Raw genomic sequence first — 26,184 nt, 5'->3', positions numbered from 1 at the left:
AAAACAAGCTGATGGGTAAGATATTTGCACATTAAAAGTAAACTTAGTTTACATATTTTCTATACATTAAGATAGAGTGTGTGTGAATATTTATGTATATGACCTATGTGTGTATGAGGTCCTGATGTAGGAGGTGTATGTGTGGCATGTATGTGTATGCGACATATAGGAACATAGGAACATGAATGGACCATTTACCCCCTCATCCCTGTTACATCATTCATTGTGATCATGGCTGATCTGTGACCTAACTATAACTACGTATGGTGGGGTGTGTGTGTTTTGAATGTGGTTAGTGTGTGTATGTGGTGGGTGTGAAGGAGTTACATGCAGGTAGCAATTACATGGGTACGTGTGTGATGCATTTATCCACATGTGAATTATATACGATTGTTAATTGTGTATATGTGCTGTATGTGGCTTTTATGAGTCATTCACTGATGTGGGCAACACTGGCCACTGAGAAAGTGAAGGTGATCTACCTTCTTGAACTACTGCAGTCTGTGTGGTGTGAGCACTCCAAGAGTGATGTTAGGGAGGGAGTTTCAAAGTTTTGACCCAGTGACATGGTGTACTTCCATCTGGGGCTAGTGTGTGACTTAGAAGGGAACTTGGAGGTGGTAGCATTCCAAGCACCTGCTGCGTTTGCTTCTCTAGTTGCTGGTTGTGGTGGGTTTGGAATGTGAGATCAAAGGAAACTTGGCAAGTTGCTGCAGTGCATCTTGTATATAGTACATACTGCAGCCATTGGACATGGATGTGAATGATTAAGCAGCTGCCTAGTCCTGGATGGTGTTGTGCTTCTTGAGTGTTGTTCGAGCTGCTCTAATCCAGGCCAGTGGAGAGTATTCACAGACACGACTTGTGCCTTGTAGGTGGTGGAAAAGCTTTCAGGAATCAGAGTGTGAGACAGTTGCAGCAGAATACTCAGCCCCTAAACTGCTCTTAGAGCCACAGTATTTATGTGGCTGGTCCAGTTAAGTTTCTGGCCAATGTTAATCCCAGGATGTTGATGGGGGTGGGTGGGGGGGAGGAAATTCAGTGTTGGTAATGCTATTGAATACCAATGTGTTTCTATTTTCTCTTTTTGGACATGTGTAGCATGAATATCATTTGTCACTTACCAGCTCAAGCGAGGGTGTTGTCCAGGTCTTGTTTTATGTGGTTATGGACTGTTTCATCGCCTGAGAAATTGAAAATGGACTGGACACTGTACAGTCATCAGCAAACATCTCCACTTTTGACCTTATGGTGGGGGGAAGGTCATTGATGAAAAAATTGTTGGGGCAGTATAGATTTTTCCCCTATTCCCCATTGACTTCAGTTTTGCCAAGGCTCCTTGATTCCACACTCAGTCAAATACTGCCTTAATGCCAGTGGCTGTCACTCTCACCTCGCCTCTGGAATTCAGCATTTTTGACCATATTTGACCAAGGCTGTAATGAGCTGTGTAGTCCCAATGGAACCCAAACTGCGCATTCACAGCAAGTTAATAGTGAATAAGTGCCACTTGATTGCACTGTCATCATCATTTCCCATTACTTTGCTGATGATTGAGAGTAGACATGAAGTGGCAGTAGTTGACAGGTTGGATTTGCCCTGCTTTTGTGGATAGGACAGATCTGGACAATTTTCTACTTTGTCAGGTAGATGCTGGTGTTGTAGCTGCACTGGAGCAGATTAGCTAGAGGCACAGCTAGTTCTGGAGCACAGATATTCAGTGCTACATCTGAGTTGGTATCAGGGCCCTTAGCCTTTGTTATATCCAGTGCAATCAGCTGCTCCTTGATGTTACGTGGAGTGAATTGAATTGCCTGAAGACCGGCAGCTGTGATGATGAGGACAGCAGGAGGAGACTGAGATTAGACATTGTCTTGGTGCTTATGGCTGCAGATGGTTGCCACTGCTTTAACATTGCCTTTTGCCCTTGAGTGATCATCTCCACTATCATTGGGAATGGGGACGTTCATCAAGCCGCCTCTTCCCATTTGTTGCTTAATCCTCTACTACCATTGGAGTACATATGCATATTTGGTGTGTTTAGAGATGTATAACAAGAAATGTTTTAGTTAACGTCAGCAGCATTGTCATGGTAAGGCTGCACATCAGTAACTATTGGACAAAAGTCTATATAGATTTGCTGCATCTACTCTAAGACCATATTTCTGATCAGCTTTCCTTTGTTGCTAAGTGTTTGCAATTGTTTCCTCTCTCTTACAGAAGACACCACATTTGAAGCTGGGATAAGGGTACAGCTGCATACTCAGTCTGAACCACCATTTGTACACGAACTGGGATTTGGAGTTGCACCAGGATTCCAAACGTTTGTTTCCACTCAAGAACAACGGGTACTGCACTTCCTCTGATATTCAGCTAAGCTCTTGCATTTAAGCCTCTGAGTGTTTTATCTTCAGTTGTACTTAAAACCCATAAAACTCTTCTTTACAAAGTCAGATCTTTTCCTTCATTTTATTTCATTCTCCTGTCCTAGATGTCCCTGTGCAACACACCACATTGTAGTTGAGAGGATGGTGCTCCAGCCTCTGATAGTGGGGTTCTGATGCTGACTGCTTCCAAGGTTGGAGGCATGCCCAGTGTTACACCCTCAGCCCAGTTCCTCTCCAATGTGGAAGTAGCTGATATCTGCTCACATCAGTCAGTCATTTTACCTCTATTCTATCACTCAATGGCATCGCACAGGGGAACACCAAGTAAAATTGCCATTTTATATACAGAGAATCTTTGAAATATATATAAGGAAAACAGGATGCAACCAGTTTGTGCCAAGAGAATGATCCTCACTGAATCTGGATAATGCTACTAATTTCATAAACACACCTACATATTTGCTAATTAGGTATAGATGTTTTCCTGTAACTATATGCTTATGTAATTGTGAACAAGATTGTCCACTGTATTGACTATGGCCAACCAAAGCAGAGGCTTTAAAGAAATTATAAACCTATTTTTTTTATACTTTCATGAGATCTGGGTGCTGCTGGCAAGGCCAATATTAGTTGCCCACCCCTATTTGCCCTTCAACTGAGTGGCTTGCTCGGCCATTTCAGGGCACAGTTAAGAGTCAACTGCATTATGTCTTACCGGATTGGGTAAGGATGGCAGGCTTCCTTCCCTAAAGGGCATTAGTGAACCAAAAAGGTTTTTACAATAATCAATGATTGTTGTCATGGTCACCATTACTGGGACTAGCTTTATACCCTAGATTTTATTAATGTAATTTAAATTCTACCAGCTGCTGTGATGGGTTTTCAGCCCATATCCCAGGGCTTTAACCTGGGCCTCTGGTTACTGGTCCAGTGACATTACCATGACACCACCAACTCCTTCTCATAGCTTCATCACCAGTATTTAAAGAGAGAAGCCACAATTAAGAGCCATCATTTTTTAAAGTAATGGATTTAGTAATTGCATCGTTATTTGAACTTACATGGTTATTTAAAGAATAAATCCATTTGGCTGCATTGTGGATTTACTGCCAAGTCCTTTATGATAGAGGATAGCTCAGGAAACCCACGGCCATGCCATTTCCCAGTGCAAACAGACCTTAGCATCAGATTACCAAACATATGAGTCCAAAATCAGCACAAAGCAATATGATATTCAGACAAGCACATGGAAGGCAAATATGCTTCACTTTCGACTATTCCTCATATTTAAAAGGACATGTTAAATCTTTGTAAATCAGATACATTTTTGAGCAGTATATTTTCTGAAAATCATCTGAAATCTAAGGTAAGGCATCAGAAGTCTATTGAAAGTGTAGTGACTTTATGAGGCACAAGAAAGTTAAATATCATCAAAAACTTGAAACTGGATAATATTAGCTCTTTTGTCAAATGGTTTGCAAACTTTTTACCAGCAGAATTATGCATTTCTTGGCTGCCCAGAGCAGATAAGGTTACAGGAAGATTTAATAGAGGTGTTCAAACTATGAAGGGTTTTGATGGAGATAAATAAGGAGAAATGGTTTCTTCTGGCAGGAGGGTTGGTAAGCAGAGGACACAGATTTAATGCAATAAGCAAGGCTTTTTTACACAGCGAGTTGTTATGATCTGAAATGCACAGCCTGACAGGCAGAAGCAGATTCAATAGTAGCTTTCAAAGGGAAATTGGATATATAGTTGAAAGGGAAACATTTGCAGAGCTGAGGGGCAAGAGCAGGGGAATGGAACCAACTTCGAAGACCTAGCACAGGCATGATGGACCAAATGGCCTCTTTCTGTGCTGTGTGATTCTATAAAATTATTATCTACTTCAAACAGCCCCATCAACTGTCCTTGGATTGTCTGAATGAAAAGCAACAAACACTATCCACAGGAAGAAGAGAAATAGCTACAGGTCAGTGTCCCTGATCAAGTGAAAGTTCCCAGAAGCCAGACGGAATGAATGCTCTCACGTTTTTGACAACAATAGAAAAAGTCTTCTGCTATGGAAATGATAAAAGTTGTAACAATCCATGTAGAGACTGATAACTTTTAGAAAAATATTCAACTTTCAGTGGCTGACTGGAAGGATCACACAAGATTTCAAGTTTTAAGACTTTCACTGTAATAATCAAACGAAAACAACCCATGTCTAAACACTATTCAGTAGGCAACTTATACTCTAAACTCCAGAAAAGATTCCCCATTTAACTTTTAAATGACAGAAAATCTCTCTCCATGGTTATAATTTACTCTGTCTCATAAGTGGACTTTTCATTCTCCAGGAACCAGTCCAAAGCTATTCTCAGCTCCCGGTGGCTTGATTTGACCTTTTCCAATCGGGTAACACCTAATCCCTGAAATGACTTTCATGGTGAGGATTACCTTAAAGATTCCTCTTCCTAGCCAATACTAGGCGAATCTCCCAGCCTTTTTTAAACCCTTACAAATTTAGTCTATTCAGTCTGAATGAACTGCCACCAGTATTCTGCATGGTGAACAATAGAAACTTACTGCCTCTATCTCTCTTTTCTCTCTCTCTCTCTCTCTCTCTACCTTAGATTCTTGCAGACTGACTTTGGCTCTGAGGTTCAGTGATATTTTAGGAAAGCTTGCAACCTGATCTATAACGGCTTCCTATGGACTCTTCCCCTCTCAAAGCCCATCTCCATGGTAACGTGAATGACATGGGCCTTGTATCCTGGCAAAAATAGTAATTAGATATCTCCTATTCCCTCCCTGCCCCCCAAACTTCATCCTTCCATGGAATTAAATAGACAGTTTAACATATAACCATTTATAAAACTTGTCATTTCTAACATGTCCCTGGGGCTTGAAGACCAACAGTCACTGTGAGTCCAGCTGCCCAGGTTATTGTTTGCAGATATGAATATCTTGCATCTTTTCCCCAGTAGAACAACCTGGGTCCCCTTTAACTTTTAACATTCAAGCTACCCAAGCTTGCTGTCATGTAGAATTTAGAACAGGTCACATGAGCCCCTTCATTCCTTTGTTTTACCCTGAATTAAAGAGACAATCCCAAAACACAAAATCTTACAAACCTTGCGCCGGTTCCTGTCATGGGTGGGACTGGAAAAGCTGTACAATAATACAAAGTATCATTAATTCCTTACTCTGTACTCCAGCCAGAAAACTTCCTTTTTTTCCTGTACCTCCTTTGTAAGCCATATCTGTTCCCTGCGGAATGTAGTTTTTGGGCAAAGCTTCAAGCTCAGATTATTTAGGTATCAGTTTGATTCCATGCTTGTACACTTTTGAGCTAAAACATTATGGGCTCAAACATCTCCACAGGACTTGAGCGCAGAATCTGGGCTGACACTTAAGTTCAATGTTTTATATAAATGGAAAGTTAAATAAGTATTTCCCTCTCATTTTTTTTAGATGCAGCAGTGCTTCACTTTCCTCCCTTAAAACAATGAAGAACTAAATGAAAAATAATAAAGGACTAAATGAATATAAAAGTGTTTACTTATCTGACAGGCATATTGATAATAAACTTACCTGGCTAGTGCCATTGCAATGGGAATTCTGGAGGACAATTTCTGCAAGGCCAGTCTGACTCTAGTCAGGTAAGGATTTATGCCAGGAGCTGATATTTAATATGCTGCAGTTAAATATATTCACTTGGAAAAGTGCCAGTTTATTCTCCACTGATTGAGCAATTTAAAAACCTTAACCGTACATTCAGACCGAGGGGACTCCAAAGGTTAATGAATAATGAAGTGTTCAAACCGAAAAATTAATAAACATTTACATGGATGTACAAAAAAAAAATGGAAATTAAGGTCATTTAATCTGGTCTAAGTGCACTGAGTCTTTGGACGGCAAATTATATCTTTCAATGTCGGCTAAGCTCATGCTTAAGAAAGCCATTTCCTTTCTGATGAATAAGATGAGATGGAATATGTGTGCATTAGTGTATAATTCACTGGCGTATAAACATAAAGTTAGAGGGAATGAGCAATATATGAAAGAATAATTGACATATGCTGATTTAGATAAAAGCCAGGAACAGAAAAGTATTTTCTTGTTTTGTCCTTGCAGCCAGAGGGAAATTAATAGTGCTGCAGATATTTCCATTACAGGTAGATGATGTTACTTTAGCCTCACTCCCTCTTATTTTTCTGTTGCAGTAGTTTTTGTTTGGGTGGCAAACTACACACTCGAGCCCTAAAAAGCCAGGCCACAGAATGGTAAGACATAAGTATACAGCTAGGTTTCTCCGAATGTCATCTTAGCCTATGGGGATACAAGAAAATAGAGGAGGGAGACACAAGCCCATTCTGAGCTAAGAAGAACATATGTTTCTTATCCTCTCTCTTAGTTGCCAAATGGTATATGACACAGGAAGAAAAAGAAGAGTGTGCAGATTTTCCTGACAACCCTATCCATGCCACTGCACAGGCCCAACAATGCTGCTAGTTCCTGCACTGAGCCATTAACCTTCTTACAGGCCAACCATATGGTAGTGCCCAAAGCCTGGAGAAAAAGGAAAGGATTTTTAGCAACTGTGTGTTCACCTTCAAGACTAGGGGCCTTAGGAGAAAGATCTGTAAATGACATGGAAATAAAATTGTGTTTCTGCTGTGTGCATTTAGATTAAATCACTCTTTGGATTCAGAAAGCCTTCCATTTGCACAATTTAAGATTAAAACTCAGTTCTCCACTTGTGTGCCAAGTATTGCACCAGCCGCACAACTCAATCTAACACAAACAGTAAATGATCAGATCAGTTTGTGACATTTCAGGAAACACAGGCCTGTGATCTGGTTTGGTTTTGCATTGAAATGCTCTTCAATTGAGCATTTCATTTACCTGGAAGTAGGCAGAGATGCTCCATTATCCAATTATCTAGAGAATCACATTCAATAAAACACTTATGTTGGATAGCTAGCAAAAATAGCATACAAATATAGGACTTGTGAATTGTACTGAAGCAATTTAATGGTGTAATTGAAATTGTGTAGGAAAGCTACAGAGGATAAGACATCACTTGATTCAGTAACATAATAACAGGCAGGGCAGTGAAAACATCTTGAGCAAAGTTGATGTGAATATGGAATAAAAATATTTTTCCAAGCAATGACTTTTATAAGTTTATTTATTCGTTCACAGGATATGGGTGTTGCTAGCTAGGCCAGCATTTATCGCCCAACCCTAATTGCCCCTGAGAAGGTGGCGGTGAGCCGCCTTCTTAAACCACAGCAGTCCATGTGGTGTAGGTACACCCACAGTGCTTCTGGGGAGGGAGTTCCAGTTGGTGAACCTGTGGAATTTTCTACCACAGAGAGCTGTGGAAGCCAAGAAACTGAATATATTTAAGAAGGAAATAGATAGATTTCTGCACTCTAATGGTGTTAAGGGGTATGGAGAAAGTACAGAAGTACAGCACTGAGACAGAGGATCAGCCATGATCATATTGAATAGCAGAGCAGGCTTGAGGGGCTGAATGACCTACTCCTGCTCCTATTTTCTTTTTTTCTTTCCTATTTTTACCCAGCAACAATGAAGCAATGGGCATTTAGTTCCAAGTCAGGATCCTGTGTGGCTTGAAGGGGAACTTGCAGGTGGTGGAGTTCCTATGCATCTAGTACACTTGTCCTTCTAGGTGGTAGAGGATTGGAAGGTGCTGTCAAAGGAGCCTTAATGAGTTGCTGCAGTGCATCGTGTAGATGGTACACACTGCTGCCACTGCGCACCGGTGGTGGAGGAAGTGAATGTTTAAGGTGGTGAATGAGGTACCAGTCAAGTGGGCTGCTTTGTCCTGGATGGTGTCAAGCTTCTTGAGTGTTTTTCTTTTCATTGTTGGAGCTGCACACATCCAGGCAAGTGGAGAGTATTCCATCACACTCCTGACTTTTGCTTTGTAGATGGTGGACAGGCTTGGGGAGTCAGCAGTTGAGTTACTCTCCACAGAATTCCCAATCTCTGACCTGCTCTTGTAGCCACAGTATTTATATGGCTAGTCCAGTTCAGTTTCTGATCAATACTAACCACCAGGATGTTGATAATGGGGGATTCAGCAATGATAACGCCATGAAGGCAACACCTGCAGTGATGTCCTGGAACTGAGATGACTGGCCTCCAACAACCACAACCATCTTCCTTTGCGCTAGGTATGACTCCAACCAGTGGGTAGTTTTCTGCTTGGTTTCCGTTGACTTCAATTTTGCTATTTCTTGATGAGACATGTAGTGAATTGAAATTGGCTGAATGCTGGTGTTTGTGATGCTGGGGATCTCAGGAGGAGGCCAAGATGAATCTACCTGGCACTTCTAGCTGAAAATGGTTGGAAATGCTTCAGCCTTGTCTTTTGCACTGATGTGCTGGGCTTCCCCATCATTGAGGATTGGGATAATTGTAAAGCCTCTTTCTCCTGTTAGTTGTTCAATTATCCACCACCGTTCACAACTGCCAATGGCATGACTGCAGAGTTTGGTTCTGATCTAAGATCTTAGTTGTGGGATTGCTTAGCTCTGTCCATCACTTGATGCTTCCACTGTTTGGCGTGCAAGCAATCCTGTGTTGTAGCTTCACCAGGTTGACACCTCAGTTTTAAGTATGCCTGCTGCTGCTCCTGGCATGCCCTCCTGCACTCATCATTGAGCTATGGTTGATCCCCCAACTTGATTAGGGGATATGCTGGGCCTTGAGGTTACAGATTGTGATTGCTTACAATTCTGCTGCTGCTGCTGACCCAGAGCGCCTCATGGTTGCCCTGTTTTGAGTTGCTATATCTGTTCAAAATCTGTCCCATTTAGTATGGTGGTACACAATATGATTGAGGGTATCCTCAGTGTAAAGGTGGGATTCCATCTCCACAAGGACTATGAGGTGGTCACTCCTAACATTGCTGTCATGGACAGTTGGATCTGAGACAGGTAAATTGGTAAGGATGAGATCAAGTAGGTTTTTCCCTTCTGTTGGTTTTCTCACCACTTGGCGTAGACCCAGCCTCACAGCTGTATCCTTTAGGACTCAGCCAGCTTTGATAATAATGGTGCTACTGGGCCACTCTTGGTGATGGACACTGAAATTCCTCCACCTGGAATACATTCTGTGCCCTTGCGATCCTCAGTATTTCTCCCAATTGGTGTTCAATATGGAGGAGCACTGATTCATCAGCTGAGGGGAGGGTGGTGGTGGTGGTGGTTGTAATCAAAAGGTTTCCTTGCCCACCTGCTCCACCCCCTCTTAAACAGCATAAAATCCATCAGAGCCTTTAGCTCTGAAAAAGAGTCATATGGACTCAAAATGTTAACTCTTGTTTCTCTCTCTACAGATGCTGTCAGACCTGCTGAGTTCATCCAGCATTTTCTGTTTTTATTTCCTTGCCTTTGTTTGACCTGATGCCATGAAACTCCGAGGGCAACTCCCTCCCTATTGACTGTGCCATCACCTCTGCAGGGTTTGTCCTGCTGGTGGGACAGGACATACCCAGGGATACTGATGGTGGTGCCTGGAACATTGTCTGTAAGGTATGATTCCATGATTATGAACTAGGTCAGGCTTTTGCTGAGGCCATTAAAGAGTCAACCACATTGCTGTGGGTCTGGAATCACATGTAGACCAGATCAGGTAAGGACAGCAGATTTCCTTCCCCAAAGGAGCATTAGTGAACCAGATGGGTTTTACGGCAATCAATTCATGGCCACTATTATTGAGACTAGTTTTTAACGCCAGATTTATGAAATGAATTTAAATTCCAGCAGCTGTCATGGTGGGGTTGAACTCATGAGTATTAGGCTGGGCCCCTGGATCACTACGCCACAATCTCCCAAGGATCATTTAATGGCAATTCTAAATCTTGAGTATTGCTGAAAAAAGAGACATTTTTGTCAAAGCTTTTTGTCTTACACTTATCAGGACAATTTGCAAGAAAATACCAATGTGTGGGAAAACAGCATGTTTATACTGTATGACGAGAGAGCGCTGATTGGTTGGCAAGTGGACTCCGATTAATAGAGGCATTGCCATGGAGAATGCACCAGTTTATGGTGACTGATGGTTAACTGCCAAATATTTTTTGAAATTTAAACCAAGCAGCTTGACTCTGATTGGTCAAGACATTGCCCTGGGGAATGAACCAGCGAAAGGCTGTCACTTATTTTGTTTAGCTGAAACAGATGCAGTGTGTGTGCATGTTCTTTATCTCTGCATTCTAAATCTAATGACATTGGCTTGTTATCAAACACAAAGCATTCTTTAATATGTAGGAGTGTGCCAGTTTTTGATTGCTTCTTTTAATTGGAAGTCTATAGCAGTGGCCTTTTGAGTTAACACTCATGTCTATATTCAGTCTTTGCTGTTTGTACATCTAATGATCAGTGTTCCAGCACATGAATAAAGTTCATCCAAACCTGAAAGGAACTCTAGGGCTCTTGCCATAATCATCACCAAGACTAAGGAATATTGTGCTGCAAGGTTTCTTTTGTGTTATTTACATCTCCTTGGTGCAAACATGCCCCTTGTTATTAGAGCGCCAATGTATTAAACTGAAGCATGTGGGGGGAGTTGGAAAGCTGGTGGCTGTCTGCTTCTGCTGTTGTAGTAATTAGTGAAATATCATTAGCTACAGGAGATTGAGACCCAATATTTCCCCCTCCTTCACCTGGATCTTCCAAGGAGCAGCAACCATCATGGGATTACCCCTGTGTCTGGAAATTTCCTCAACCCAGCGCTACTCCACATTTCTACTGGTGTCTTCTGCACATGGCTGTCCCAGAAATGAGGAGTGCAGCAACCATCGAAGAACCCCACTGGATTGTAATAGAGTCAGGGGGAGACAAGACACGCCCCCTTTTTACAGCACTGACTGCCATGTGGTAAATGTAAATATTCAGTCTGAATATTCGTGAATGGGTGAGTGAATGAATAAGTAAGTGGGTGAGTGGGTAGGCAGGCTGAATGGTAGTTGGGCCAGGTTGGGAGAGTAGTCAGGTCAGGTGGGAAGGGTAATTGGTTCAGGTTGGGAGGGCAGTAGGAGGGTTGAGAGAGTAGTTGGGAGGTTGAGAGGGTAGTCGGGTGTTCGGAAGGGTAGTCAGGTTGTCGGGGAGTCAGGAGAGTAGTTGGGTGGTCAGTGGGGGGGTGGGGGTAGTCGGCAAGTCTTGGGGGTATGGTCAAGGGATCGGAAAGATAATCAGAATGTCAGGGTGTAGTTGGGGGGTTACTGGGATCAGCGAGGTGATTATTTGTCAGCTGTGTAGTTACCCAGGATTTAGACTAGGTTTTAATCTGTCTCACATTTTCTGGGTAACCATTCAGGTAAGTACATTGGAACTGTCCCAAGTCTCCAACTCTAACCCAGAATCAGAGACATTCACAGAGCATCATGTGGAGCAGGTGAATTGCCCATCAGAAGTTGAAATGTCCCAGGCAATTCCCACAGAGATCCACACATCAGGACTTCCACAATATCCTGACGTGCATCTCAGTTGTACGTCCAGTTTCAGACAATCCAGAGACCAGAAGATTTGGTTCCATGTTTCTAGTAGGGAATAACGTAGCCAATCACTGGGTGATCACAAGAACAGTAGCAACCACTAGTGACAATATATAATAAAAATAGCTAACTTGCGAGGTTATTCACTCATGGGATGTGGGCATCACTGGCTAGGCCAGCATTTATTGCCCATCCCTAATTGTCCTTGAGAAGGTGGTGGTGAGCTGCCATCAATGAAGCAGCTTGGTTCTACCTTTCAGTGTTGTGAGTCCGTTGCTGCAGATTGTAGCTCTATTTAAGCACCTGCACAACACTTCAAGCCTCATCCTGACAGGGGGCCTTTAAATAGTTGAGCTGAAATAGAACAACGCAGGTTGTCATCACCTGGAAGTCAGATGCAAATGCAACAGCTGCATTAAAAAACCGCTGGCATATGTGCTTCTGAAATTTCCAAGCTCCCCATGCGCTGGCAGCAGGTTGAAAAGTTATAATCCAGTCCTGTGTCAGCAGGTCGTTAGCCAAAGTTGTGCATTTAGGTCTTTAGAGTGGAGCTTGAACCCAGAATATTCTGCCTCAGAGTGAGAAGGTTATTACTGAGCCAAACAAAAACAGAATTACCTGGAAAAACTCAGCAGGTCTGGCAGCATCGGCGGAGAAGATAAGAGTTGACGTTTCGAGTCCTCATGACCCTTCGACAGAACTTGCGTTCGAGTCTTGAACGCAAGTTCTGTCGAAGGGTCATGAGGACTCGAAACGTCAACTCTTTTCTTCTCCGCCGATGCTGCCAGACCTGCTGAGTTTTTCCAGGTAATTCTGTTTTTGTTTTGGATTTCCAGCATCCGCAGTTTTTTTGTTTTTATTACTGAGCCAAGCCTGGCACACAGGATTGAGGAGGTCATTAATATGGACTGGTGTTATTGTGAAGCAGTGATTATTGAAAACATTGCCCAGTTGGAACCAACTCCATCAACTAAGGATATAAATAAACGGAAGAGAAATAAATAGTACCCTTCTCCCCAAGGGAGGCTTCATATCCCATTACCGTAGCGCTGTAGCTCACATGAAGTGTGACAGGAACAAGAATAAATATCGCTGTTTCCATACTGGTAGAGGAAACAATACTTCAGATCAGAATCATCTTGAAATATCAATGTTGGAGGTTGTGAATCAGAGGCCCGGGATTTAATGAGGGCACCGGAGAGCCACATCCCACCCACCAGTTGGAGAACCGGAGAGAACACTGCGTCGCTTCTGTGGGGTTGCCCGACCACATAAAGTGCCCATCTGACCATCAGGCATTTAACTGGCCAGCATCAGGCCTTCTCCAGGATTTAGGATCCTGGGGGTGTGGTGAGAATCACGCGCCCGAAAGCTGCCGACAAATCAGAGGCTGGGTAGCTCCGAGTGGTGGCTGATGTTGGCAGTGCTGCAGGGGCTGCACCAGGGACTATCACTGGATTCCTGGATGCAGGTAAGTGAGGCAGGATGGGAGTCACGCAGAAGGAGTCACCGGAGAGGGTGGGGGGGCATGCGGGTCAGAGGCAAGGGCAGGGGCTTGCTTTCCCAATGCTGGGTCCCTCGATCGGGCACTGAATGCTGGTGAACAAAGAAACCCCCCCACTTAAACTATGCCCCAAGAAAACCCAACAGACCATTCTGGGAGACATGGAAATGCCATGTGCCTCCCATTCAACCCCTGAGCCTCTTCTTATTTCCTGTGGGTTCAGGGATAATTGGTGACAAGTTACTCATTAATGGGCCTAATTGACATTCTGCGATCATGGAGGTTACACACATCGGCATCCTGCAGCCTCCCTTAAGGTTTTCCTACCACCAGCAGGCTGACCAATGGCCTACGGTGTGATTTAGAGGGTCCAGCAGCCATCTTTCCTGTCGCAATGGGCTGCATTGAATTCTGCCCGTTGTTTCCCTCCCTGGCCTTTACAGCAGGGGAGATATTGCAAGATTTTGATCTTGATTTTATAATCCTCATCCTTGTGTTCAAATCCCTCTATGGCCACACCCATCCTATCTCTGTAATCTCCTCCAATCCTACAACCCTCCGAGATATCTGCACTCCTTTAATTCTAACCATTTGTGCATTCCCAATTATAATTGCTCCATCATTGGCCGTGCCTTCACTTACTTAGGCTCCAAGCTCTGGTACTCCCTCCCTACATCTCCCTGCCTCTCCATGTCACTTCCCTTCTTGAAGACACTTCTTAAAACTTACCTCTTTAACCCAATTTTTGATGAGAAGGTTATTAGGTCATCTGACCTAATACCTCCTTACGAGGTTCATTGTCATACTGTTCTATAATGCTCCTGAGGAGTGCCTTGGGGCATTCCATTACATTAAAGACATTAAATAATATAAGTGGTTGGTGTTGTTGTTAAGATCTTGGACATACGGGGCTATCAGAAGCAGACACTATGGGTGAAAAAACATGATTCTTCAGTCAATTCTCTAAACTTGCCTTGATCAATTATTGATCAATTAGACAATTACTGAGGACTTTAAAGAAAACAGAAACAGTATTTTTGTAGAGAACACAGCCAATGATTTTACATTACATCAGAGAGATTAGTAAAATATGAAGAATGTTGAAGCAAGCCACTATATTGGATGTGTTGGAGAGGTGACCTCTATCTCAGGATTAGCACAAGACTGTAGGTATAAAAGCTGTTGGTGGGAGCCCCTTCACGCCCTAGTTAACATCAGCAAACCCCCAGGATAGTATTGCTACTCAATGCAGCATATTCCATTTAGATTACACCAGATTGGCTTGCTGTGTTACAACTCATAACCTGAAGCCTAAGCTGAATATGGTTAGGATGGCACTGTGCACTCCAAACTCAATTATTTATGCCAGGTGCCAGATCAGGTTGCTGTGTCTCATAACCTCAGGCTGAAATGTGTATGACCCAATCCATTCGGAGCACTCTGATTGGATTCTGTGTGGCAGGCCAATTTACTGTGTTGCAACTAAAAGCTTCAGACCACCATAAAGATCGGGGTTGGGGGAAGGGATGTTGTTGGATATACTACTTGCTTTAATGAAAATAGCCGGAACCTTCAGAGAATGTGTACCAGGTATCATAACTGCATTTAATTTGAGCAGTATGATGGATATTTTGATGTAAATTGAGGCCCAGGGGTGAGTGAAAGTAAAGAAGGAATCAGAAAAAAACCAATCAAAACAATTTAAATTTAAATCTAAGTAATTCTCTATTTTGATTACTTTTTTCCTACTACAGGCTTATTAGTCTGGTCTGCTGCGTTCTTGCATATCTTTGATGAATTAACTTTGTAGCAATCGATTATTGCATTGTCAATACAGCCTTCTGACGCATAACGCTAGAGGTTGCATGGTCCCAGAAGTGAGTGTCAATGAGACCAAGTGTCCTTTAGGAAACTTAGCGTAGAAAACTTAAAATTGTGTGTGAGAATCTGCATCCAACAGCGAAACGGTGTACAAGATCCGACCAGAGAGACTTTGGAGTTTTTCACTCATCAGAAACGTCCATCCAGCAGCAAGAGTTGGCATATTTATCTCAATTATGGTACGGGTTCCAAGGGAACTTTATTTTTTTCCCCAAGAGACTTTATGAGCAGGATGTAGCTCAGAGCAGCATAATGTTCCTATAAAGTCTCAGAAAGCTATTCTGAGAGTGAGAGAAGCTCAGGCATTGTGCACAATATGCTTGTCATTAGTTGGTGCAGGAAGTCACAGCAAGATCATCCCAATATTTGAATGTAAATTTATAGGCTATTAAATAGGGACATAGAGCACAAGCAAACAAAGCATGGGTGTATGAAGCAGTGTACTGCGCTTTGATGCACTCAATGGCCATACTGAGTCCGCCCCGTACAGACAGGGCTACTACAATGTAGATTTGTATTCCTGATTTTCATCGAGTTTTTCTCAGCATATGAAAATAGAGGGCAGGAAAAGACCTGCTCGTTCATCAGGCCTGCCCTAAACTCATGTGGAATTGAAAACATCTTCTCTACATCTCCCCGATCACAGCCTTTTCAGGTCATCTCTCAGCCATCTCTTTTCTAGAGAAAGGAGCCCCAGCTTCTTCAGTCTGATTAAGCATGATTCTTAAATAATAGTACATTGTTGTTCCAAATCCCATATGGATTATGGGATTCAGAGGGTAATCTATGTTAGCAACGGGAAAATCTAAGGCAACATTTCTTGCAAGTTGCGGTTAACCATAGAACGGTGTCTTGAATTATTTTCACAAGCTGAACATATTACTGTGTTTGTTGCTCATTATAATGTGGAAATGTTGGAATTTGCATCTAGCATCAGATTATACACTCCGAGCACCAAAATGAAGCTCCACAGGTTCTCCATTCAAAGTAAAGACTGATGTAAAGACCGTTCAGCATTTTTCAGTTCATAGCATGGGTGGTCCGAAGGGGGCTCTTTTGAGGAGTGTTGCAATTCAGTGTTCATCTCTTCGACTATTTCTATGTTCATGAAAAGTTCCTGGGCTAAATTAAGGATTGAAAATTGCTAAAGTTTTAATTTTTTAGCTAAAATTCAACCCTGACCTTAATCATGATCGCTTATCTCCTTCTCCAAGTTAACTAGAATTAGTAAACTTGTTAAACTTATATAGAAAATAAATATGCTAAGATGAAGCTATGCTTGAAGGATTGTATCGGTGAATATTGTACTATTGGACTGTGACCCAATTAAGGATTTGGTTTGAAAAGTTAATATCTGTATATTTCTGCTTACAGCTGATATACCTACCACCGCCTTGGGGAGACTGTCAATCTTTAGCAGTCAACACTGACTTTTTCCCAACCTATAGCATCACAGCTTGCAGGATTGACTGTGAAACAAGGTACCTAGTGGAGAACTGCAACTGTCGGATGGTGCACATGCCAGGTGAGCAAGAGCCCGAGCTCCTGCGCTTACTGCATTGAGGTCTTTAGGGAGACATTCTGGTAGTCAGGAGGTAAATTGAAATAATTGTTGAAATTACTGCAGCTTTATTGGCTACATTGGAAATTTATGAGGGTCCTTCTCCTTCCAACAACTTTATTGGTCCATGTTCCATAGGATTCAATCCCTATTTGTTTTTCTTCAAACATTTTGCTCTCTCTCCTCCAAAGATGCTGGGTTATACTTGGATACAGTCTCACAGACACAGATAGCTCTGGGGTTCTACCTCTAGCGGTCATTCATCATGCATGAATTTCCTGCGGTGAATGCATAGAAACAGAGGTAGGACATTTACCCACTCAATTTTCCCATCAGAGGAGATCGTTTTTCAGTATTTACCCAATCAAACCCCTTTATCATTTTAAATGCCTTGATCAGATCACCGGTCAACCATCTAAACTCAAGGGAATTGTGAAGACAAAGTCCCATCTTCACACCGAACATGTCCCCCCATGGTATTGTTTTTTTTATTTCTGGACACCCAAATCCCTTTGTTTCTCTACAACTCCTAGTCTCTCGCAATTAAGAAAATATTTCAGTTCATCTTTCTTAGATCCAAAGTGGATGACCTTATGTCGAACCCCATCTGCCATAGTTTGGCCCACTCACTTAATCTGTCTATGCCTCTTCATAATTTCCTGCATTCATATAAACAACATACTGTGCAAATTTATCTTTACAAGTCCGTAACTTCTGCAGAAAGTGTTTCAGTTCCTTGGAATAATTAATGTTGGAATGGAGTCATCAGATCCAATACACAATTTTTTGATTTACAAAAGCTATACTTACATTAGCTGTAATGACCCTGAATCTTTTAATCTCACCAGATGGTGAGACCACAGCAGAGCCTTAGGGATTGCATTTATAGTCTATGGATTTGATTGTCCATCAAACTTCATGGGCTTTGAACTAAAATGACAGTTTTTACACTGATTTCAAGAGCTCAGTAAATAGCACAGTAATGGCTTGAAGCAAAGACTATTACACCCTATCAGGGAAAAGTAGATAAATATTTGAAACTGGGGAAGATGCAGATCTATGGGGAGAGTAGGCCAAAGGGATTGGTTTTGGATTGGTCGAGTAAAGAGCAATTACAGACCTATTGAGAAACTAGAGTCAGCCTGTGCTATAAAAATCAATGGATCTGGACCCACCAAGAAACTGCACTGTCACAACAAATATCCGAAGCAACTATTATTTTGTATTTGGCTTCACTAAAATGATCAGTAATGGACAATGCAATATTCAAGGTTTCCTATCAAGATTCTATGACGACTTTCTATTGATTTTCATTTCAGGTGATGCCCACTATTGCACCCCTGAACAGTACAAGGAATGTGCGGAGCCTACATTAGGTGAGTTGGTTCTACCTCAGCTTGTTGAACTGGGACGCTGTACTATTCAACCTGACTTGTATTTAAAGAGCACCTATCACATAGTAAAACTGACAAGGCGCTTCACAGAAGCATTATCAAACAAAATTTGACACTGAATCACATAAGGAGATATTAGCGCAGGTGACTAAAGGCTTGGTCAAAGAGTTAGGTTTTAAAGAATGTCTTAAAAGAGGAGACAGAGGAAGAGAGGCAGAGAAGTTTAGGGAAGGAATCCCAGGGTATAGGTAGTTGAAGGTATGGCTGCAGAATTAGGGTCTGGCAGATATTGCGTTAACGTGGGACTGAGTACAGTACAGCCCACATAGTGATGTAAGAGAACACATGACCCGCACCTAGGGGTCAGTTTCATGTTGAACAGAGCTCTATGCACCAGCAAGCATAGAGACAGCTCCTAGCTTGAAAATTTTACTGTATATATTTACTTAGTTTTTGTAGTTGCCAGGATACTGGGGATAATTCCCCTATGAGTGTGAGTTCAGGACTAAGGCAGGGCTGGAACTTAAAAGAAGGTTGGCCTAGTGGGCTGGGGAAGCGACAGAGGCAGCCGATTGGATGGTCTTAATCTTATTGACAAAGAAGTCTGTGGGCTGGATTTTATGGGGCACTGTGGTCCCCATGTCCCCACTCACTTAAAAAGTATGGGTACAGTCGGGGCCAGGCTAGCTAGCCTGTCAGTGAGACGGTGGAGCCTACTTTAAGAGGCCAAGGGAAAGGGTAAAGAAATAACTTGGGTGGAGGAATGGGGAGGGTGTTCTGCACACACCTAAAGCTGCTGGACTTCCCACATTAAATTGGGCCTCACCCTGCTATGGGGAAGACACTGATGGGGGTGGAATGAGACTCTTAAGTGGCCATTAATTGGCCAGTTAAGGGCTTCAAAAAGCTCAAGGGCAGTCAAGTCATCTGACACCACCCCCCTGCCCCCATGTAAAATTTCGGACAGGTCGGGGGTGGGCAGGTAGGTGGCAGGAAGGCCCCCTTCCTGATTTTACAAGCCCCCTTGCCTTCAAACTGATTGGACCGCCGACAGCGATCAGCCTCAGACCACGATTTCATGCTGGCTGGCCAATTAATGGCCTTCCAGCGTGAAACGCGGGCTTAAAAACTCAGTGCTGCAGGGATGGGGGCGTGAAGAGGGCGTCCAGTGATGTCACAGCAGGCACGCAGGTGAGCGTTGCGAGACAGCTCTCTGAAGGCGGACAGCTGCCTCAGAGAGCTGCAGACCTGCAAATAATTAAATAAAGGTGTAAAAACCTGCAAAAAAATGTCCATGAATCACAGTCAAGCACCTGAAAGCATACCTCATAAAAATGCTGTCCACAGATATTTAATTTTATTTATTTCATAACGGAGATTTCATCCTGCCCTTGGATGAGGTTTGCTGAAAAATGTAAAGGCGGTCTGGCCGATTGGCCCATCCACCAACTGTAAGGTTGGACAGGCCATGAAAAATTGCAGACAATTGTGCCGTTTAGTGGGTATGATTGCCTTCTTAGTTGCCAGCGAGCATGCTTGCGACTTTTGTGCACGCCCGCCAAGCGAAATATCACACAAGTGCGCAGTGACGTCAGGACGCTCGCCCGACATCATCTCACGCCCGATTTTATGCCCGATTGTGCTGGGCGCATGCCAGCCCACTGGACATTAAATTCTGCCCAACAGTTAATCCGTTTTTTGTGATGTTGATTGAGAGATAAATATTAGCCAGGACACCGGAGATAACTCCCCTGCTCTTTTTCAAATGAGCACCTTAGGATCTTTTACTTCCACTTAAAGAGTTAGATAGGGCCCTGGTTTAAAGGCTCATTTGAAAGTCTGCTTGTCCAGCACTACAGAACTCCCTCAGCACTGCACTCGAATGTCAGCCTTAATTTTTGTGCTCTGGAGGAGGCCTGGAACCTGTAAGCTTCCTGTCTCAGAGGCTAGTGTACTACCAACTGAGTCAAAGCTCACACATGCAACATCAGGACCTGATAGTGCTTTATATGATGCAGGCAGATCTAAAGGCGAATTGCTAAACCACAACCAACAGCGCGATAATGATCAGATAATCTATTTTGTAATGTTGATCGAGGGACAAATATTGGCCAGGGCACCAGGGATAATTCCCCTGCGAGTATGAATTCAGGGCTAAAGTAAAGGTGAAACAACACAATAACACCACCTTATATCTACAGCACCTTTAATCTAAGAAAATGTCTCAAGGCATCGTAGAAGCATTATAAAACAAAGTAAGAAACCGTGTCACAAAGGAGATATTCAAAAGTTTTGGTCAAAGGGGTAGTTTTAACAAGGGTCTTAAAGGAGGAAAGTGAGGTAGGGAGGCGAAGAGTGCAGAGAGGGATTTCCAGAGCTTGAGGCCAAGACACCTGAAGGCACAGCCACCAATGGTGATGCAATTATTATTGGGAATGTACAAGGGACCAGAATTAGTGTGCAGATATCTCGGAGGGTGGTGGGGTTGGAATAGATTACAGAGATAGGAAGGAGCAAGGCCATGGAGGGAACAAAGAAAACATGGATGAGAGTTTTAAAATCAAGGCATTGCTTGACCAGGAGCCAATGAAAGTCAGTGAGCCCAGGGATGTTAGGGAAATGGAACTTGCTGTGAGTGAAGACATGGCAGCAGATTATAAAAGCAGAAATGTAGAAGTTTGGTCTGGTGGGCTGGGAGAAGCAGGGCCAGCAGAAAAGACAGCTGACTGGATAGTTTTAATCTTAATGTCACATGCATCCAATTCTCATCCCCTGGTTTAAGAGAGCAGAGATGTACAGGGAGAAGAATTATTGTGAGAGAGGATAATGGTGTTAATGTGCACTAAAGCTGTTAAAGGTGGAGTGAGGGTGTGATTAAGCAGATTGATAGCTGCAGAATCATTGTGATGAATGGAGGGTCAAAGTGTGGACATTTGGGGTTTTGAAAGTACAATTGTAAGTGAATTGGGAGAGAACTATTTCCAGGAAAAGACATAGAAAGAAAAAGGCATGGACAGGGGAAGGGTAGGTAGGTGGAGAACGATACAACAAGGCGATCAAAGATGGCCTTAACCGTGACTGGAGAAGCGATAGTTGTTGCAAGGCCACATTAGATGGTAAGGTCAAGGGGGTGATCATGAAAATGGATTGGGGAGTTTCTATGGAGAGAGAATAAAGGAGGATGAGAGGGCAGTGAACTCAATTTTTAAAAAAAACTTGATAATTGAGATGGAAGATGAAATCAGCAAGAATGAGAAGTGACTTAATGCAGAGACTGACAAGGAAAACAGTGAAGCTACCTCAGTAATAACATTTTTATGGTACTTGAATGGGCAGTGGATAATGAGGTTTTTAAATTAGAGGCAAGCAAGTGGAGTATGGCAAGAAGCTTGAAGGAGGTGAAATTGTCAGAGGAGTAGGGGGACGGACCAAGGTGTGATTTGGTGGTGAGAGCCACACTATTACTGCAATGGTCTGGGCAGGGCAAGTTGTAGAAGATCGATAGCCAGGCCTGGAGACTTGATTTTGTGGGAATGTGTCATCAACCCTGAGTCAGGTTTCCATGAAGGACATGCATGATGTTGATGCAATCATCCATTATGAACTCATCATAATATTCACAAATGAACGGACATTCTGGAGGTAGATGCAGAGATGGGTGGTGAGAGCTGATCCTCTGGATCATAAGGCCAGAAATGGGGATGTTCACTGATGATTGCACAATGTTCACACCATTTGCGACTCCTCAGATACTGAAGCAGTCCATGTCCAAACACAGGAAGACCTGGACAATATCCAGGCTTGGGCTGACAAGTGGCAAGTAACATATGCGCCATACAATGGCCAGGCAATGACCATCTCCAGCATGAGAGAATCTAACCATCGCCCCTTGACATTCAATGGCATTACCATTGCTCAATCCCCCACTATCAACATCCTGGAGGTTAGTATTGACTAGAAACTGAACTGGACTAGCCATATAAATGTGACTACGAGAGCAGATCAGAGGCTAGGAATCCTGAATAACTCACCTCCTGACTCTCCAAATTCTGTCCACCATCCACAAGGCACAAGTCAGGAGTGTGATGGAATACTCCCCAGTTGCCTGGATGAGTGCAGCTCCCACAACACCTGAGAAGCTTGACACCATCCAGGACAAAGCAGCCCACTTGATTGGCACCCTATCCACAAACATTCACTCCCTCCACCACCGATGCACAGTAGCAGCAGTGTGTCCCACCTACAAGATGCACTGCAGGAACTCACCAAGGCTCCCTAGACAGCACCCTCCAAACCCACAACGACTACCATCTAGAAGGAGAAGGGCAGCAGACACATGGGAACAACTCCACCTGGAAATTCCCCTCCAAATCACTCACAATCCTGACTTGGAAATATATCACTGTTCCTTCATTGTCACTGGGTCAAAATCCTGGATCTCCGTCCCTAACAGCACTGTGGGTGTACCTTCACCCTACACCACATGGACTACAGCGATTCAAGAAGGCAGCTCACCACCACCTTCTCAAGAGCAATTAGGGATGGGCAATAAATGCTGACCCAGCCAGCTGGCCCACATCCTGCAAATGAATTTTAAAAAGCGTGGGACTGAGGTAAGAGCTCCAGTGCGGGTGATGCCGGGGGTGGGGGATGTGGGGGGGTGGGGGTGCCAAGGCAACACAGACTGAGGGAGGCAGCCACGCACTTGGAAAATCTTGTCGACAGTAAGCATTCTTCCGCAGCTGAGACCGTTCACCAGCAGCTCCATTGACATGTTTGGAGTTGGGCCTCTGATGCATTTCCGCTCACTCAAGCAATGCAAATGCATGAATGTGCCACAAAATTCTCCAGAGCTTTTCACCCATTGGGTGCAGAGTGCAAACTAATGTGTGATTTAGGGGACTGCAGAACAATGGGATGACTGGGCAAGTTGTGGAATCCCCTTGCAAAAGCTGGCCATGGAACAGTCACTGGTGGAGGTGGTCACAGCTCCTTGAAATGTCTTTATTCAGGATTGGACCAGTCTCCCAGATGGTTCTAGCTAACAGCACAGCCTTGCAGCGCGGGTTAGGAGAATGCCTGTGCCCGAGCTGAGAGCACAACATGTGGCTCAATGGCTGAATCCGCTGCCAATTGGTCAAGTAGAGTGGTGCAGAGGTGGGTGGGGTTTTGGGCAGCCATAAAGAGCACTACACACTGACCACCCAAGTGTTGGCCAGCACTGTCTGGCATGCGTGAGGGGGCCTTGAGATGCAGCCGGAGCTGAAGACTTAACCAAGAGAGGCCCTTAGGAGACATATGCTAACCTCACATCTCTCTCTTTGACCCTACAGGAGGAGAACACCAGGGTCATGGAGCCTGTGATCTAGCGTTATGCCTCATGACTTACAGGGAGCAGAGAAGAAGGAGAAGAGTGCGAAGGAGGTGCCAATGGGAGGAGCTCAACCCTCAAGATGAAGGGGTGGCAGGGCCTCCTGCACACAAAGCTAAGATCCACAGCAAGCTGTCACTCATAGGTGCTTCACTAGACCAAGGGTCTATAGACAATGCTTGGCATTCCTGCAGATGACTGAGAACCAGCGTTGCTGAAAACTTCACTTGCCCAAGGAACTGGTCAGTCACAGATGCCACCTGCTGCAGGATTTGGCATCTTGGGGACTTGGCCAGTGGCTGTGGAAGTGACTTTGCCACTCAATTTTTATGCCAGTGGCTCCTTTCAGGGCTCCACGTGTGCAGGACCTCACAAGCCTCCACCCACAAGTGTACCCAGGAGGTCACAGATGCCATCTTCATGAAGGCACAAAACTTGGAGCATTTTGACCGAGATCAGGCAAGCCAGGAAGCAACAGCGCTAGGATTTGAGGCAATCTCTGGTTTTCCACAGGTGCCATTGACTGCGCTCAAGTGGCACTTAGATCTCCATGCAACAAGCAGTCCACTATGTCAACTGCAAAGGCTTCCACTTGCTGAATTTTCAGCTGATCTGCAACCACCATAAGCTCATCCTTCGGGTCTGCTCACAATCCCCAGGTTGCATCCACGAATCATACATCCTCAGCAGGTCTCAGATCATTGATATTTTCCAGGATCCACAGAGGCTGCAGGTTGGCTGCTCGGGTACAAGGGCTACCCACAGAGGATGTGGCTGATTTGGCGGCCTCAGACTGCAGCACAGAGACAGCATAACGAGGCTCATGCCACAACCTGGACTTTGATGGAGCCAACTATAGGCATATTGAAAATAAGGGTGCAGTGCCTCAACAGGTCTGGTGGAGCACTGCAATACAGTCCTCAGAGGGGGTTGCACATCATTGTAGCTTGCTGCGCATGACACAACCTGGCGCTGCAACAGGGGGAGTACCTGGCTGAGGAGAAGATGAAAGAGCTGAACGTCTCTTCTGATGAGGAGGACTTCGAAGGGGATGAGGTCGATGAGGTCCTCAAAGGCGAAGATGCTGGCAATGAGGCTATTGCACTGGCCAGATGAGGCAGGCACGCTCGTGAGGCTTTAATAGCCACAAGATTCGTGGAGGATGATGATGAGATGCAGTGAGGACAGTCCTGACATCCTCACCTTGCACCTGTGAATGTTTGACTCCTGTGTGGCTGAAGGCAGCGCACATACCCTCAGTGCTCAGGCTCATGTCATGGAGACACAGCGAGGCCCGAATAGTCGCTAGACTCCAGGAGGATGATGATAATATGCAGTGAGGATGCTCCATAAATCTTCACATTGCCTCTGTGAACATCTGACTCCTGTGTGGCTTACGTCAGCTTGCTTGTGCTCTGTGGTCAGGGTCACATCATGAAGACACAGACATGAAACTTTAAGCGTACTTGATCCTTTGGCCACCTTCATCACCTATCCCCTTCAGAAGCACACTGTCACCGGATGCAGTTGCTGAAGAGATGGGGGACCAGCCCAACCTCAAAGGTGCTGAGAGCACACAGAGAGAATGATGGAACTCTGTGATGCCTGCCCACGACATCCTGGCAGCAATGACAAACACCATCAAGGTACAGGCATCAGTACTGTGTCCAGTGAGTGTGAAGTTGGACCATCACTCTGTTCTGAAGGTTACACGCTGCACCGGTAAGAGGCCCTGGTCTGAGACACTCGCTTTTATCTTATGCATGAACCAATGTTTCACATCTGAGTAACACGAACACTGTTCATCATAACAAGGAACGATAGACAAGGAGACATTCTTGGGAGTTTACTTACAATGGTGAACATTATGTACAAGTGATTAACAACTGTGCCCACACGGTGTAACTACATCTTCTTAACCTTCCTAACCCTGCTGCTACGTCTTGGTGCTACCCCGACATCCACAATGGAGGTGGAGGCAGCCTGCTGACTGCTATGCTGTGATGACCATGGTGGCTGCCCTCTGGAGGGCCGAGACTTGGAGGGCCCTGGCCTGCTATGGGCCAGGTGCACCCTCATTGGCCTGTGGAACTGGAGATGATGGGGAAGAGGAAGAGCCCGGACATTCAGGGAGTCACCTGGGTGGATAGCCCCAGGGTGTTGAGCTGTTGGTTCTATGGGTGCCCAACAGGCCCTGGCTGATTCTTCGAGGTGAAAGGGAAGCTGGAATGAGATCGAGCTGCCCCACATCCCTCTCACATTGACACTATTGGAGGCCAACTATGGCGTCAGCGATAGAGTTCAGCCTGCACAGCAGTGCAGGACCAATGTCCTGGACCAAGGTCTCCATGGCGGCCGCCTTCCTGCCAGTGTTGACCTCGGTGCATGGGCATACCGGCTCTATCACCTCAGACGGAAGGTGGATGGACTCGTCCATCATCCTTTGCAATCTGAGGAGTGCACCAGACATCCCTTCCTGATGTTCCCATGATTGTCTTTGCAGCTCCAACAACTGATTGAAGTCCAGAGGCTCACCATCTGACTCGGACTCAACAGATTCCTTGCC

The 26,184-nt window shown here is 44.3% G+C and overlaps 1 protein-coding gene across 1 annotated transcript in view; it reads left to right on the top strand.

Moving 5' to 3' along the window:
- The window catches only part of asic2 (acid-sensing (proton-gated) ion channel 2), a 460,284-nt gene that overhangs the window by 407,074 nt on the left and 27,026 nt on the right, over window positions 1-26,184 (top strand). Inside the window, exons 3-5 of the mRNA XM_041173261.1 lie at window positions 2,221-2,348; window positions 16,667-16,817; window positions 18,173-18,229. Coding sequence (XP_041029195.1) covers window positions 2,221-2,348; window positions 16,667-16,817; window positions 18,173-18,229 — 336 coding nt within the window. The remainder of the gene's footprint in view (window positions 1-2,220; window positions 2,349-16,666; window positions 16,818-18,172; window positions 18,230-26,184) is intronic.

This window comes from Carcharodon carcharias, chromosome 23 (genome assembly GCF_017639515.1).
Source record: "Carcharodon carcharias isolate sCarCar2 chromosome 23, sCarCar2.pri, whole genome shotgun sequence".
Lineage (NCBI taxonomy): Eukaryota > Metazoa > Chordata > Chondrichthyes > Lamniformes > Lamnidae > Carcharodon > Carcharodon carcharias.
The sequence above is the reverse complement of the archived record's forward strand: the minus strand, read 5'-3'. Positions and strand labels throughout refer to the sequence as shown.